Source organism: Rhinatrema bivittatum, chromosome 14 (assembly GCF_901001135.1).
Source record: "Rhinatrema bivittatum chromosome 14, aRhiBiv1.1, whole genome shotgun sequence".
NCBI lineage: Eukaryota > Metazoa > Chordata > Amphibia > Gymnophiona > Rhinatrematidae > Rhinatrema > Rhinatrema bivittatum.
In genome coordinates, this window is record NC_042628.1 from 9,820,257 (window position 1) to 9,835,487 (window position 15,231).

The 15,231-nt window shown below is 44.1% G+C and overlaps 1 protein-coding gene across 2 annotated transcripts in view; it reads right to left on the reverse strand.

Moving 5' to 3' along the window:
• Positions 1–15,231, reverse strand: part of SDK1 (sidekick cell adhesion molecule 1) — a 728,283-nt gene that overhangs the window by 4,191 nt on the left and 708,861 nt on the right. For both annotated transcript variants that reach the window (XM_029576917.1, XM_029576918.1), the window contains exons 42-43: positions 14,142–14,262; positions 8,910–9,039 (exon numbers count right to left, since the gene is read on the reverse strand). In XM_029576917.1, the coding sequence (XP_029432777.1) occupies positions 8,910–9,039; positions 14,142–14,262 (251 nt within the window). The remainder of the gene's footprint in view (positions 1–8,909; positions 9,040–14,141; positions 14,263–15,231) is intronic.

Below are 15,231 nucleotides of genomic sequence, written 5' to 3' on the forward strand. Positions count from 1 at the left end.
ACATGTGCATATGGTCAGACTATTTTATAACACGTGCGCATATACGTGTGCGAGTTATAAAATGGCTGCGCACCTGGGCGCACGCGCCAAAGAGCGGCACACACTGGTTTGAAAATTACCGCCATAGATTTTAGAAATACTGTAATGCTATACATATGTATGTATAATTATTTATCTTGCATTTTCCTCCTGAAATTATACATTTATATCTTTTTTCTGGATCACAGGTTTACTTTTAGGCATAGCTACCTCCCCAGCACATTTACATCTACCGTTTTCATCCTCCACTCAGGCAATGTTCCCCATAGTTTTTCTATAAATTATTTTCTTTTTCTTTAAGTCTCCTTTTGTTTAAGACGTTTTCTGCAGTACGATTACATCGGTAGCAGAATGAATGCATGTAAGTGTCTTATAGGTCCTTTGTTGCCAGTTTTATTCTGCATGTCATCTAATTTCGACATTTCGTATATGACTTAACCGGATGATTCGTCAACTCTTGCTAAAGGCAGATGTACCAAAACATGACCATGCTGGGTTTTAATTATTATATTAACACGGTAACGATGGCAGAAAAAGACCAGACGGTCCATCCAGTCTGCCCAGCACGTTTCTTATGGTAGTAACTGCCACTCCGTGCAGATCACCCCCAAGCCTTATGTTAAGGGTAGTAACCGCCGCTCCGTGCAAGTTACCCCCATGTTTCTGTTAAGGGTAGTAACTGCCGCTCTGTGCCGGTTACCCCCAATGTTTCTGTTAAGGGTAGTAACTGCCGCTCCGTGCAAGTTACCCCCATGATTCTATTAAGGGTAGTAACCGCCGCTCCGTGCAGGTCATCCCCAAGCCTTATGTTAAGGGTAGTAACTGCTGCTCCGTGCAGGTCACCCCCATGCTTTCTGTTAAGAGTAGTAACCGCCGCTCCGTGCAGGTTACCCCCATGTTTCTGTTAAGGGTAGTAACTGCCGCTCCGTGCAGGTTACCCCCATGTTTCTGTTAAGGGTAGTAACTGCCGCTCCGTGCAGGTTACCCCCATGTTTCTGTTAAGGGTAGTAACTGCCGCTCCGTGCAGGTTACCCCCATGTTTCTGTTAAGGGTAGTAACTGCCGCTCCGTGCAGGTTACCCCCATGTTTCTGTTAAGGGTAGTAACTGCCGCTCCGTGCAGGTCATCCCCCCAAGCCTTATGTTAAGGGTAGTAACTGCCGCTCCATGCAGGTCACCCCCCCAAGCCTTATGTTAAGGGTAGTAACTGCCGCTCCATGCAGGTCATCCCCCCAAGCCTTATGTTAAGGGTAGTAACTGCCGCTCCATGCAGGTCATCCCCCCAAGCCTTATGTTAAGGGTAGTAACCGCCGCTCCATGCAGGTCATCCCCCCAAGCCTTATGTTAAGGGTAGTAACCGCCGCTCCATGCAGGTCATCCCCCCAAGCCTTATGTTAAGGGTAGTAACCGCCGCTCCATGCAGGTCATCCCCCCAAGCCTTATGTTAAGGGTAGTAACTGCCGCTCCATGCAGGTCATCCCCCCAAGCCTTATGTTAAGGGTAGTAGCTGCCGCTCCTTGCAGGTCATCCCCCCAAGCCTTATGTTAAGGGTAGTAACTGCCGCTCCATGCAGGTCATCCCCCCAAGCCTTATGTTAAGGGTAGTAACTGCCGCTCCATGCAGGTCATCCCCCCAAGCCTTATGTTAAGGGTAGTAACTGCCGCTCCATGCAGGTCATCCCCCCAAGCCTTATGTTAAGGGTAGTAACTGCCGCTCCATGCAGGTCACCCCCCCAAGCCTTATGTTAAGGGTAGTAACTGCCGCTCCATGCAGGTCATCCCCCCAAGCCTTATGTTAAGGGTAGTAACTGCCGCTCCATGCAGGTCATCCCCCCAAGCCTTATGTTAAGGGTAGTAACCGCCGCTCCATGCAGGTCATCCCCCCAAGCCTTATGTTAAGGGTAGTAACCGCCGCTCCATGCAGGTCATCCCCCCAAGCCTTATGTTAAGGGTAGTAACCGCCGCTCCATGCAGGTCATCCCCCCAAGCCTTATGTTAAGGGTAGTAACTGCCGCTCCATGCAGGTCATCCCCCCAAGCCTTATGTTAAGGGTAGTAGCTGCCGCTCCTTGCAGGTCATCCCCCCAAGCCTTATGTTAAGGGTAGTAACTGCCGCTCCATGCAGGTCATCCCCCCAAGCCTTATGTTAAGGGTAGTAGCTGCCGCTCCATGCAGGTCATCCCCCCAAGCCTTATGTTAAGGGTAGTAGCTGCCGCTCCATGCAGGTCATCCCCCCAAGCCTTATGTTAAGGGTAGTAACCGCCGCTCCATGCAGGTCATCCCCCCAAGCCTTATGTTAAGGGTAGTAACTGCCGCTCCATGCAGGTCATCCCCCCAAGCCTTATGTTAAGGGTAGTAGCTGCCGCTCCTTGCAGGTCATCCCCCCAAGCCTTATGTTAAGGGTAGTAACTGCCGCTCCATGCAGGTCATCCCCCCAAGCCTTATGTTAAGGGTAGTAGCTGCCGCTCCATGCAGGTCATCCCCCCAAGCCTTATGTTAAGGGTAGTAGCTGCCGCTCCATGCAGGTCATCCCCCCAAGCCTTATGTTAAGGGTAGTAGCTGCCGCTCCTTGCAGGTCATCCCCCCAAGCCTTATGTTAAGGGTAGTAGCTGCCGCTCCTTGCAGGTCATCCCCCCAAGCCTTATGTTAAGGGTAGTAATACTAACAATCAAAACCAAGCAACTGTCAAACCCAAAACAAAATTACTGCTAGCAGCATTTTTACAGGGTGAGCAGCCTTCTTGATAATTTGGACACTGCTGCTGCTGCTTGAATGTGTTTTGCTTTTGGACTTGGCCGTAGAAGCAGTCCTGTGCTTTCTCCCTAATGTCTGCATTTCGGCATCCTGGGCTGTAAACATCGGGGCCCAGCTTTGACTGTCATCTGAATCCAATTTCCCCCCCTATTGTGTGGCTTATGCATTCTACTTTATCTGCATCAAACTGTACATTTTTTTTATCAGACTGTTTTAATTTCTTTACTGTCGCTCTTTTCCTTGTCTCTTACATTTAGAAAATATTCATGATGAGAAGATCCTCATCATTAATGTTTAAGTGAGAATTGCTTTTTTTAATGAGCCAGCAGGGGTGTTGATTATATTATACAATCAAAGGTGCTCTGGATGTGAAAAGTTAATAAAAGGAACAACCCAGAAGGCCTCGATCCACAGTTGCCTCCTTCCCTCCGAGGCGGGTGCCTGTCTGCTCTTTTCTCTCCTTCCTTTGCTCTTCCTGGCTGCAGCTTTTGTAAGGAGGTAACTAAGGCAGGCTGGTGCTCTCGCTCAGGAGATGAAGGGATTGAGAGGTGAAGGGGGCAGGGGACAGGATACTTGGGCAAGTAATTTTGTGGACTCTTCCTGCTAGTTTTCCTGGCCAGCTCTCCACGGGCAGGCCCATTTGTTCGTTTTTAATTGCACCGATATACGAAAATACCGGAACATTTTCAGGTATTTTTGGCAGAGGCTACCTTCAGTTTGTTTTCCTTTATAATGAACCAAAAATGGCTTCATTCGTAGTTGTTTGACTCATTCCTTTGAAACGAATGCACATCCCTAGTGCCAGAAGCAGCTTTCAGATGCTATAGCATTTCTTGAATTGAAAATGAGGATGATATTCATGACTTTGCTGTTTTACAAAGAAGAATCTTGACCTAAAGCATCAAAAGAGTTAAGGGAAACCCCCCCTTCCCTAAACTCACCTCCCCCACCCCAAATTTCACAGAGATAAAATGGTTTGAACAGGTTGCAGGATCCATTTTACTGGATATACTTTGAAGAAATCCAAGAGCAACATAACATCAAGAATACTGTCCTGAAAAGGGCAAAGCCCACATCAGCTCAGCATGGAGGAAATGGTCCTGATGTGTTTTTATAATCCTCAATACCTTAAAAAAAGATAACAATGTATTTTTCTGAAGAATCCTGAGAGGCAAATTCCTGATAAAATATTGCTGGTTGTCACAGGCACTCTGCGAACGCTCTGCATTGAAGAGTATTAAATACAAAAAAAGCACAGCAGATGAAAGAAGCAGGGAATGACAGATAAAAAAAAAAAAATGGCCGGAACTTCACAGAAGCAGACTCTGTACACAGTTCCCACCGTGATCAAAAGCTGACATCCCTAACAGTAAGTCCAGTGGCAGCCCATTAACACCGCTCTACTAGAAGGGCTCCTTCCAATATACGGGTAGGCCGCCGATCAACAAAGGGGCCCATGAAAGCACTGGATATCAAGCCAATGCCTTCCTATTCTGCACGAGAACAATATTTACTTCCCAAAATCCGAGATATTAAAATAACCTGTGAGGGACAGAAGGATTTCTGTGTTTTATATGCCGTCATTCCGTGTGAAAATCACTAGTTCGTAACGGCGGACGGGTTTGCCATTCATAAATAAATAATGAAGAGAGAGGTAGACGTACGATTGGGTACTAAACTAGGGGAACATCTAGGGACAAAGTCATTAGGATTGCTCAAACAAATGGCGAAAGTTGGGAATACTCTCGGCAGTCTGAGAAAGAATAGATTGGGATGCAAAGGACCATTATAGATCAGAAAGAAAAGATAATACAGTGGATAACTTGAAAAGGCAGCTAAGGAGGTGTGAAAATTCAGCAGGGCTGTGGCTGAATCAGTTGGTCCGTTGGGGCCATCCTGGAGGTGATGTCCTCGGGCTGTAGAAAACTGAAATGGAAAAGCCAAACAATACTGTGGAAGGACTTTTTCTTTATGCCACAGAAAAACTGGGGAAAAGATATTTAACCCTCTCCTCCCGACTCACCAGAACACAGTAAATGACAGCAGAAAAAGACCAAAATGGTCCATCCAGTCTGCCCAGCAAGGTGTATAGGGTTGCAATTGCCATTCTTTGCAGGTCACTCCGTCCAACCTGTGAAAGCAAATAATGGCCTGACCTCTCCCCTTTTTCAACACTTTTGTCTGTAGGCATACTAAGCGTAAGGCGGCGTCACCCAAGCTAGACAAGTAGGTGATGGTCAGACTTTCCCCCTCCCAAATGTAATTATTAATTCCGTCTTGAGGTACACAAAGGACCTGCCCTGGCTGAAGAAACAAAACAGCCGACTGCCCTTGCCCTACCACCATCATGAGTGAACTTGATCAAACTTCATTGAAGTAATGTAACAGCCAGATAGCTAAACCATCCATTAACTGTAGATGATGCCAAATCCCTTGAATGCACCACTGGCTAGTTAAAACTGCCACTCCATGCAGGTTACCTCCATGTAGAATCGTCACACCCGTTCTTCATTTCTGTCCTTTAGCCACTAGGGAATATCTGTGTTTATCCCACTCTCTCAAATTCCATTACAGTTAGGGGTAGATTTTAAAAGCTGCACATGCATGTCCATTTGCACATGCTTCCTAGCATGAACGTGCCGATTTTATAACATGCATGTGCCAGCGCGCACATGTTATAAAATTGTTGGGCCACGGTGCACATGTGCACCGTATTTTGTAATCCATGCGCGCAAGGGGGGTAGATTTCTGCAAGTTTCGCGTGGCGACGCATCGCCACCTACCCTAACCTCCCTTCCCCTTCCCCTCCCCACCCTCTAAACCCTTTTTCCTACCTGTAGATTTTTTTATTTTGTTGCTTACTGCTCCAACAGAGCAGTAAGCAACAGAGCAGTAAGCAACAGAGCAGTAAGCATCTTGCGTGCGCCTTCCGTCCCTTCCTCGGTACAGAGGGACTCTTGACAATCTGCATTGGCCCTTTTCCAGGGTCTTCTTTAGTGAGCACCGAACAGAAGTACTTGTTTAATATTTCAGTTTTTTTCTCAGCTCTCTCTACACATTGCTCCTTGCCACTTTTCAGTCTTATAACTCCACCTCTGGCCTTCCTCCTTTCTCTGACATAGATGAAAAATGCTTTGGCACCTTGCTTTACCTCTTTGGCAATCCTTTCTTCCACTTTAGGTTTTGCCATCCTGACTTCTTTCCTCTTCTCATTCAGCTTCTCCAGATATTCTTCCCAGTGTACTTTTTGAATGCTGATCCTTTTGCCTCAATTTTTTAAAATTTGCCTCCTTGGAGAGCCGTATTTGCTTCCTTTTCTTCCTGCTTTTATTTACTTTTCTTACATAAAGTTTGTTGCCAGTATAACTCCTTTTAGTTTGGCCCAATGTTGTTCTACTTCACTTATCTTCTCCTAGTCTTCCAGTTTCTCCTCAAAGTCAGTATTTTTGAAATCCAGGGCTTTGATCTTTGTGTGACTTCTCTCTGCCTTGGCCTTCATATCAAACCATATCATCTGATGATCACTGGTGATCAGGTAAGCAACCCCCTGGACATTCGAGATAGTCTCCATTTGTGAGAATCAGGTCCAGTATTACCCCTGACCTTGTGAGTTACATCACCATTTATTTGAGCAGAATCACTTGAAGGACATTCACAATCCCTCTGCTTCTTACAGATTCTGCAGAAGGGAAACCACATCAGGCAGGTTCAAATCTCCAACTAGCAACACTTTTCCTTTTCTTTCCACCTTAAATGTCTAAGGGAGATACCAGATGTTCTACCACTGTATGCATAAAGGTGACAAAGTAAGAAGGTAACAACACATTTCCCAACAATTATAAAGTACAAAAAATATTCAAGGGAAATGCAAAATACAACATAGCAAAAATGTGTTACATTTCAAAAACCTTAATTAAAAGTGTTAACCCATACCCAGTTCATGGAGTTGAGGGTCCAAAAAGACTTTAACTTAGTCTGATCCCCAAGTACATACACAAAGACATGAAATTAAAAGCTCAAAAGCACAATATTGCATGCACACCATTCACATAACTACTTCCATCCATACCACTGTATGCAACAAAATATGAATAATGACCTCAGAGGGACACAGACTTTAAAAGATGGATGCTGAGATGTATGTTCCAGCAAAGAAACACTGTCTCAGCAGAGAGAAACAAGATAAGAACTTTGACCGGCATAACAATGCTACCCAGCTTATCAGATCAGCTTGTTGACTGTAAGCTCCTTTCTAAATAAAAAGTAAGCGGCCCTAGGATAGCCAGGGCAGAAACTCAAAAACAACTTAATCCCCTAGAGCAGAAAACACAGTCTGTCCAAGGACAGTTCACTGGTCAGGAGCAGTGATACCCCCCCAATGGAAGAGGGGGAACATCTGAAAGGAAGATAATTGCTGACATGGCAAAACAGCACTGGCCAAGACATGACCAGATACAGTCCAGAGTCTGCATGAGGCAGGAGCAGTGACCCCCCCCCCCCATGGAAAAGGAGGAAGTCAGTGATCTGAAATGCAGAGATGACACCATCTGCCCATTGCAATACTATGCATGAACCTTTTGCATATTGATTAGCTGTTATAAGAAAGGGCATACAATAAAAAAAGAACACCTGACGACGTGGAGGCATCAACCCTGCCCCTCCCAGTGTTGAGGAGGTAGAGGACCAGGATTGTCCAGGCAGATGGGAGAGAGGAAAGCACTGCCTGATATCTGGCCACCAGCCACAAAGCCAGAGACAGTCCCAGAGTTGGGAGACGCCTCCTCAGCCCAGCCAGTACAAGGACCAGGGAACAAGCTTTTCCCTCAAGATGGTCCCTGAGATCACCAGCCAGACTACTCTAGAGGTAAACAGAAAGGACTCTCTGAAAGTTGGATGGGGCTTAGCCAGTTAGTTACCATTATTATTAATACTATAAGCAGGCTAAGGTTTATGGCACATTTCAAACCACTAATGACGCAGATCTTTATTTAGTAAAAAACAATGTTAAGTAGCAAGGACTTTAGAGACAAGTACTGTTTATTTTCTTCTACATGCTAATCCTGCAAAGTCTGACAAATAAAAGTTTCATTTTGTGGATAAAACACATGGTCTTTTCTGAACATTTGGATTGTGTAGGTATAGGAGGTAGCAGAAAGAACTGTCTGTAGCACCGACGGCCCCGATAGGTGTGGGGAAGGGAGAAACAAGGTGCACAATAGCAGACAGGTTACCGAACCCTTAATATCGCATACAGATGTCTTAAGCCAGATCTATGTCTAGTTCTTCTGTCTGTGTCAGAGGCCTGTGGACTGTATAGTGTAAATAGAAGTGCCATTGTCTCTTTTAAAGACAGCAGAGATGAAGGGTGGACAAGCTTCAGAAGCCACCTTTGTTTTTTTGTTTCAAGGTTTTTTTTGTATAGAATTAAGGTTTTGCCAGGGTAATTTATCCCTTCCGATGTAGCCCATGGTGAAACACAGTCCGTACTGGGGAACTTCACTTTGTATACTGCTATTTTGTTTGTGGAACTTTGAAGCAATTCCAGCTTCTATTAAAGATTTCCTGAAAATAACAGTTCTGTCTGGATCTGGACTGATCTTATGAAATACATATACTCACACCCTTTGCTCACTAATTCTTTTTAAGGTAGTCCCCAAGCTCTCTGCGTTTCTGCTGCTTGGATAGTAGCCCCTTCAGATTTTCACGATATCCACAATGAATATGCATGAGATAGATTAGCATGCACTGTCTCCACCGTATGCAAATCTATTCCATGCATATTCATTATGGATATCCTGAAAGTCTGACTGGCTAGGTATGCCTTGAGGACTGGGCTGAGAACCCCTGCCTAGGGAGGTCTGGTTGTGAATATTTAGCTATATCTCATTTTGACTGAAGCTACTTTGTGCCTGATTTTCACTGTTTAATATATCTAGCACTTGTTGCTTTATACTTCAGTACTTCCAAGAAAATACAAAGATGTTCAAGCAGAGCAGATGCTCCCTTGGATGACCTGGTAAGGGAGAAGTAGAAAAGGAAAGGGACCCCCATGAGGTGTGGCAGTCTGTTCTTACTGGCATAGGTAGGAGAGATTGAATGGTGCATGCCTGCAGAACTCACTTCTGATTCTGATAACTCTAGTGGCTTCTCGGTCAGTGTGGTGCTCTCTGCCAGCACAGCTCCATTGTATGTCTTGCATATGTCCTCATCAGAGTAATGCAGGCCACCAGGACTCGGACGAGGCGGGGATCTGTGACCAGTGCAAAAAGACAGACCGAGACTAAGTGAAAACATTCAGTGACCGACAACCCCTTAGAGCTCCAAGGCCATTTTCCTTTCATCTTAAAGGGATAAACACAAACACATACAGCAGTAAGAAAACACACGGCCAAGGGAAGAATCCAGCAACTTTACTCTGTGATCACTTTCTATTTACTGGGATAATTATAAAGTTAGAGGTGGATATTCAAAGCCTACTAAGCAGGTAAATTTACCTGGTTACCTTTGGCTGGATGTTCAGTTGCGTTTACCAATTTAAGCCAGATATTTGTGTGCCCTGACTTGTGCAGCTAAATCTGAATTTGAAAAGTCTGCCCTGGATAGACCAACAGCTGGTCCCTTGTGGCTTTTCAGTTTTACCTGCACACATGTATCCAGTTACAGGGGACAGGGTTTCACCAGGTTTTAGCTGCATAAATGTGTTGAGCATTGACTCTACCTCCCTGTGGTAGACTCTACCTCCCAAACTGTGGAATCTGTTGCCAGAAGATGTGGATTTAAAAGAGGGTTTGAACAAGTTTCTGGAGGAAAAGTCCATAAAAAATTATTAACCAGGTAGTGTAAGGAAAGCCATTGCTATCCCTGGAAATGAGTAACAAGAAACAGATCTATTTTTTGGGATCTGCCAGGTGCTTGTGAAACAGACTGGCAACTATCAGAGACAGGATGTTAGGCCTGATGGACCTTGCTCAGACTCTGCATGGCATATCTTACAGTCTCTCTCTAGTGCAGAGGTGCATAGGCTTAAACACTTGCAATTTAACTCCTGGTCAGAGGAGGAGTAAAGTTTCTGGGGCTAAGATTATCTATGGGGCTGAACTTGGAGTTCGTGCTTACCTGTAATAGGTGTTCTCCATGGAGAGCAGGATAAATCAGCCACACAAGGGGAGTGATGTCTTCTGACGGCATCGAGACAGAGAGAATGGAGAAAGAGACGGATGTTCTGAGCATGCACACAGCTTCCCGTACATTGCTGTGCAAGCCTTCTCTGTCTTAATAGCAAGCTAAGCTTTGAGAGCAGAGGTGGGAGGAATTTTGTGGCCGATTTATTCTGCTGTCTATAGAGAACACCTGTTACAAATAAACAACTTTGCTTTCTCCATGGACAAGCAGGATAATATCTGCGGCACAAGTGAGGACTTCTAAGCCGAGGGTTGCATACGATTAGCTTGTTGTTTTTGCATGTCAGTAACAGATCACTGCAATTGAGGATGGAGAGTAGAGTTGAAGGAGTTAATTAAATAAGCTTCATAGAACAGCCTGTCCAAAGCTGCTGTCTTGATGCAAAAGCAGGCTCTAGGCACTAGGCAGCACTTAACAGTGAAGGTAAATACAGAAAAGCAGGTAGCAGCTTTGAAATTATCTTCTACGGACGCAGAAAGCTGATGGGCCTTTACTATGAAGACCAGCAGTGAGCAATGCAGATAAATACAATTACAAAGAGAATTCTATTTAAAATGTATGTTCCCCATTATCCAGCATACCTCATCATAGTGGATTAAAAAAACAACATTCACAAGAAGTGTAATACATAGTTGAAAAGTGCCGTTGATTACATTAAAAGAAATGAGGGTGGAGTTGAGGATTTTCTGTGGGACTGTGCCCTTTGCAAATAGAAAATTAAAGCTTTTCTGCAGTCCTGTTTGCTTTTATGGGTGCGTCATCTTGGAAAGCGTGCAGTTAACACAATGGACTGATTTCAATGAAATTAAAAATCGAGAAATTTAGGATGAGGTTTCACGACTGCTCTTGTAAAAACATTGAAACCAAAAAAGGTACGAAACTAGCGTTTGCAATTCACTTATTCTTTGAGCAGGAGTAATTGCTATCAAAAATAACATTTTCCAAGAAAGGAATTTTAGTTTTGCTGTTGCTAAGATTCAAATGGCAGTTTCATAAGCTGAAGAAGGTCTACATTCAGATCCAGCGTACAGGAAGATCTTTTATTGGAGGTTTCAGATATTTCATAAATTTGGCAATTCTAGTTTGAGGGGAACTAGGAACATCTTCTGAAATCTCAAACAGGCCGATGCAGTATTGTGCGCTGAGCCTAGTCACAGATTAACGAGTGCTTGGATGCACGTTTTTGGGGCATGTCCATAACCCCTTATACAATGAATGGGTTTCTTAATGGAAACCCATTCAAGGGCAGTAGGAAAGTTTTGTTAAAGTTCTAGTCAAAAATTAGAATTGGCTTTGGTCTGCATTTGTTGTAGAGGCTTAGGCTGCCTCCTCTGTCTGGTACATGATTTGTTTTGCTGCTGCTGGAAATAAGGGCGTGGATAAGGGCACTGATGGCATTTTTTTTGAGCAATAATATTGCTTTCTATAAATTTGAGGCTGAGAGTTGCTATGCCTTAGTTAATGAAAGAGTAAGGACGGTAGCACATCAACTGTTTCCTTTACTTTCTCCGCAAAAGATTATCTCCCATTCAAGAAGCATCTGCAAGCTCCTTGTGTACATCCTCATAAGGACCAGATACACAATTAAGCAAACCTTCTGGATTCAATAGCTATCGCCAGCATTCTAGAAGACTCGTAGGCATCCTATGTCAATCTTATTAGATATTTGCCACAATCTTCTGTCGCCTGAACTGCAGGAGTAAAGTGGTTCATTTTATCTATGACAAGTTCTTCTGCTAGAGATTTTAATTTTTATAGACCAGCATGTATGTATTGAACCATTTGCAGCTGATGAGCTATTATTCTAGAGCTTAACTATTCTAGAGATTTGGAAGATGTTTTTGCTATATTGTCCAATATCATGGTGTCTGAATGCATTTAGGAGCCCTATATTTTTTTTTAAGGTTGACTCTACTACCACAGAATGATGGGAAAGTTGAACTTTCTCATGTCCCGGTTATGGCTGAAGTCTGTATTTAAGATCTGACTTCCTTAATACAGAGAGAATGGATAGAAGTGTTTGCCACATTCTGGTTTGAAGTTGCCACTATCTGTCTTTCAGCATCTTCTCTGATTCCTCCTGTAATTTTAAAGGAATTTCATTAGCCATCTTCTGCACAAGGGTGGGGTAGGACTTATCTTCAGGGGGAGACAGCTGCTGAGGGGAGAGACTGGAAGCGTGGATATTTTGTCCTCTGAACACTGGAGAGCTCTGAGCCTTCTTAGGAATCATATAATCCAATAATAGGAACTTCCAGAGGTATATTATCCTTGGCAGAAGAACTCTGTGATTCTGAATGGGTTTGAACCATTTCCTCCTTCACTGATATGGTGGAAGAGTGGATTGGGGCAGCTAACTTCAAAGCCATGGCATCCAAAGTAGGGGCCACTTCCTCTATCATTTTCCTAATGTATCCAAGTTGCTTTCATGTCTTCCAAGGAAAATAATTCTTTACAAAGTCTTCCCAAATCTTTTCACAAATGAATGTGGGAGGAACTGCCAGAGAGAGGAACTGTTTGATTCCAGGAAGAGAATTGACATTTTCAGTGTTGAAATGCTTTGTCCTTTCGGCAGTGACTTTCTTAGAGTATTCCTAGGCTTTTTGGAGTGTTAGCACTGAAGACGACCCACAGACATTGAGCAGATTCATGTACTGACGAGGCACTGGCACAGCCTGCGTTAAAAAAGAGACTCACTGGACAGCAACAACTCCTGTGCTGATCTCCGTTCTGACCTATGAGCCTCAGAGGACTTTTTTTTTTTACTCTACTTGTAAATCTTTGGCACCAGAGTGTGAGGGTTACCTCTCTCTTTGTGCGGTATCCTTTGGCGTTGAAAAGCATGACTTACCTCCCTCTTTCCTGGAAGGGGAATAGTGCTTGCACTGCTGAGTCAGGACTGCAAGCAGGAGAGAACTTGGCCCTTTTCACGTTGGGTGAAAAGGGCCTTTTCACGTTGGGTGAAAATTAAGCAAACCTTCTGGATTCAATAGCTATCGCCAGCATTCTAGAAGACTCGTAGGCATCCTATGTCAATCTTATTAGATATTTGCCACAATCTTCTGTCGCCTGAACTGCAGGAATAAAGTGGTTCATTTTATCTATGACAAGTTCTTCTGCTAGAGATTTTAATTTTTATAGACCAGCATGTATGTATTGAACCATTTGCAGCTGATGAGCTATTATTCTAGAGCTTAACTATTCTAGAGATTTGGAAGACGTTTTTGCTATATTGTCCAAAATCATGGTGTCTGAATGCATTTAGGAGCCCTATATATTTTTTTTAAGGTTGACTCTACTACCACACGTTGGGTGAAGGTCCCTCTGCGAATGCAGACTTTCTTCTTTTTCCAGAAGAAAAGGAGTTAGGTGAGTCTAAAAAGGTCAGGGAGTGTGTAGCTCTTAGATATTCTGATCCCGGGGTACGTGATAGCAATTTGGCACGTCACGAGAAGGTCCCAGACATCTGACACATTAAAATTGGTCAAGTACATTTTCTTAGAGCTTGAAACTCGGTTCTGATTTTGCCATCTTAAAAATCACCGAGGCAATGTCGAATTCAGTTTAGGAAGACTTGTTGGGTAATGCCAAAAGAAAGAAGAGCAATTTGCGCCTGTTCACGAGAGTGGAAAGAAAGACTGAGAAGACTCAGCTGGCTGTGCGAGAAGGTCCATACATGCTCAAAAAGACCTTCTAGTCTTTCTGACCTCTCGGCACCATCAGATGACTTCACCCCACTTCTGTGGCTGCTTGTCCATGGAGAAAAAACATGTTTTGTGCACCTAGATCATGTTTTATGCACATAACATGTTTACTGTGCAGAAAACAGTTTGTGCGCACAAATTGTGTTTTATGCACACTAAGCCTGTCTTTGTGCACATAATTTTGTTTTAGTGTGCTTTTTTGTTTTTTAAACTCCCCATGCATTAACATACGATTAGCTTACTAAATTGGGAATTAACTTTTCTTTTTTTAGCTCTTGAGGATAGAGAATGTGTGCTGAAGTTCAGTGCACTTTTTTTTTTTTAACTCATGTCTTATTACATCATGGCCTGAGTGACTTAAATACTGGCTTTTACTTTATTTTGAGGATAAAATTAAAATTAAAGGAAGAAAAAGACAGCAGATGAAATAGACATAAAGGTATGAAAGAAGTCATTCTGCTGCTACCTTGTCCCATTCTTCTTAGAGAAGGTGTTCTTAACATTGAGGTGTCGGCTATTGAGCTCCAGGGCCGTGAAACCTCCATTGTCCAGTGTCACAGTCTCTTCCACGTTCAATATGGTTTTACCTAGAGATCAATTGGAACAGGACGGCTATCAGTACAGCACTCACCAGAAAGGAAGACAGGGACCACAAAACTTAAAGCTCCAGCTTTTCCACCACCCGGGTTTAGCTGCCCATTTTTTGGGAAACCCTGCTCTGTTTTCAGGAAGAACGACAATGGCGCTGTCGGCATCAGAGCTGCCAAACTAATACACACGATGCAGGTTTGTTATCCGTGCAGTCAGGTAAGGAGGAGAAAGATGAAAGCAGACAAAGGAAGGATAAGGACAGAAGGAAAAAAAAAACGACAGACAAAAATGAAGAGAAGGGGAGAATAAGAAACCGAGAACAGTGGAATGAACAAAGGCGTGGAGGAGAAAATACTGTAACACCGGGACGGGAGATTTTTCAATCCACCAGAAAAACGATCCCTTGCAGAGCTATTTGAGGTCAAGCTTCATCAGAAATCCATGTATGAGGTTAGGCATTGCTGTTGGTTTCTCTCAAGCAGGGAGAGGTTTAAGGATACCTTACATACTACACCATTCACATATTTTGAAATGTAACAGGAACATGGCCTAATTTACATTGGGGGGTGGATTTTAAAAGGCGCGTGCATGTGCGCACACGGACGCACCTATTTTATAACGCGCGCACATCGCCGCGTGCATGCTATAAAATGCAATATCTGCGCGCACGTGTGTGTGCCTGATTTTATAATCGGCGCTGGCGTGTGCGGGCGAGTGTCTGTCACGCATGCAATGGGGGGGGGGCAGGGGGGTATGTTTTAAAAATTCACGTGGCCTTCCCTAACCATAACCCTATCCTTCCTCCCTGTTCCCCTCTCCTCCCCGACCCCTACGCTATCTCTTACTATAGCCACGATTTTCTTTTTTTGATACTTACTGCTCCTCCGGCTGCCAGCGCACACTTCCCCTGCCCAGACCGCGCCCCGGCCCACCCCCGCAGAAACTCAGATCAGCCCCCCCCTCAG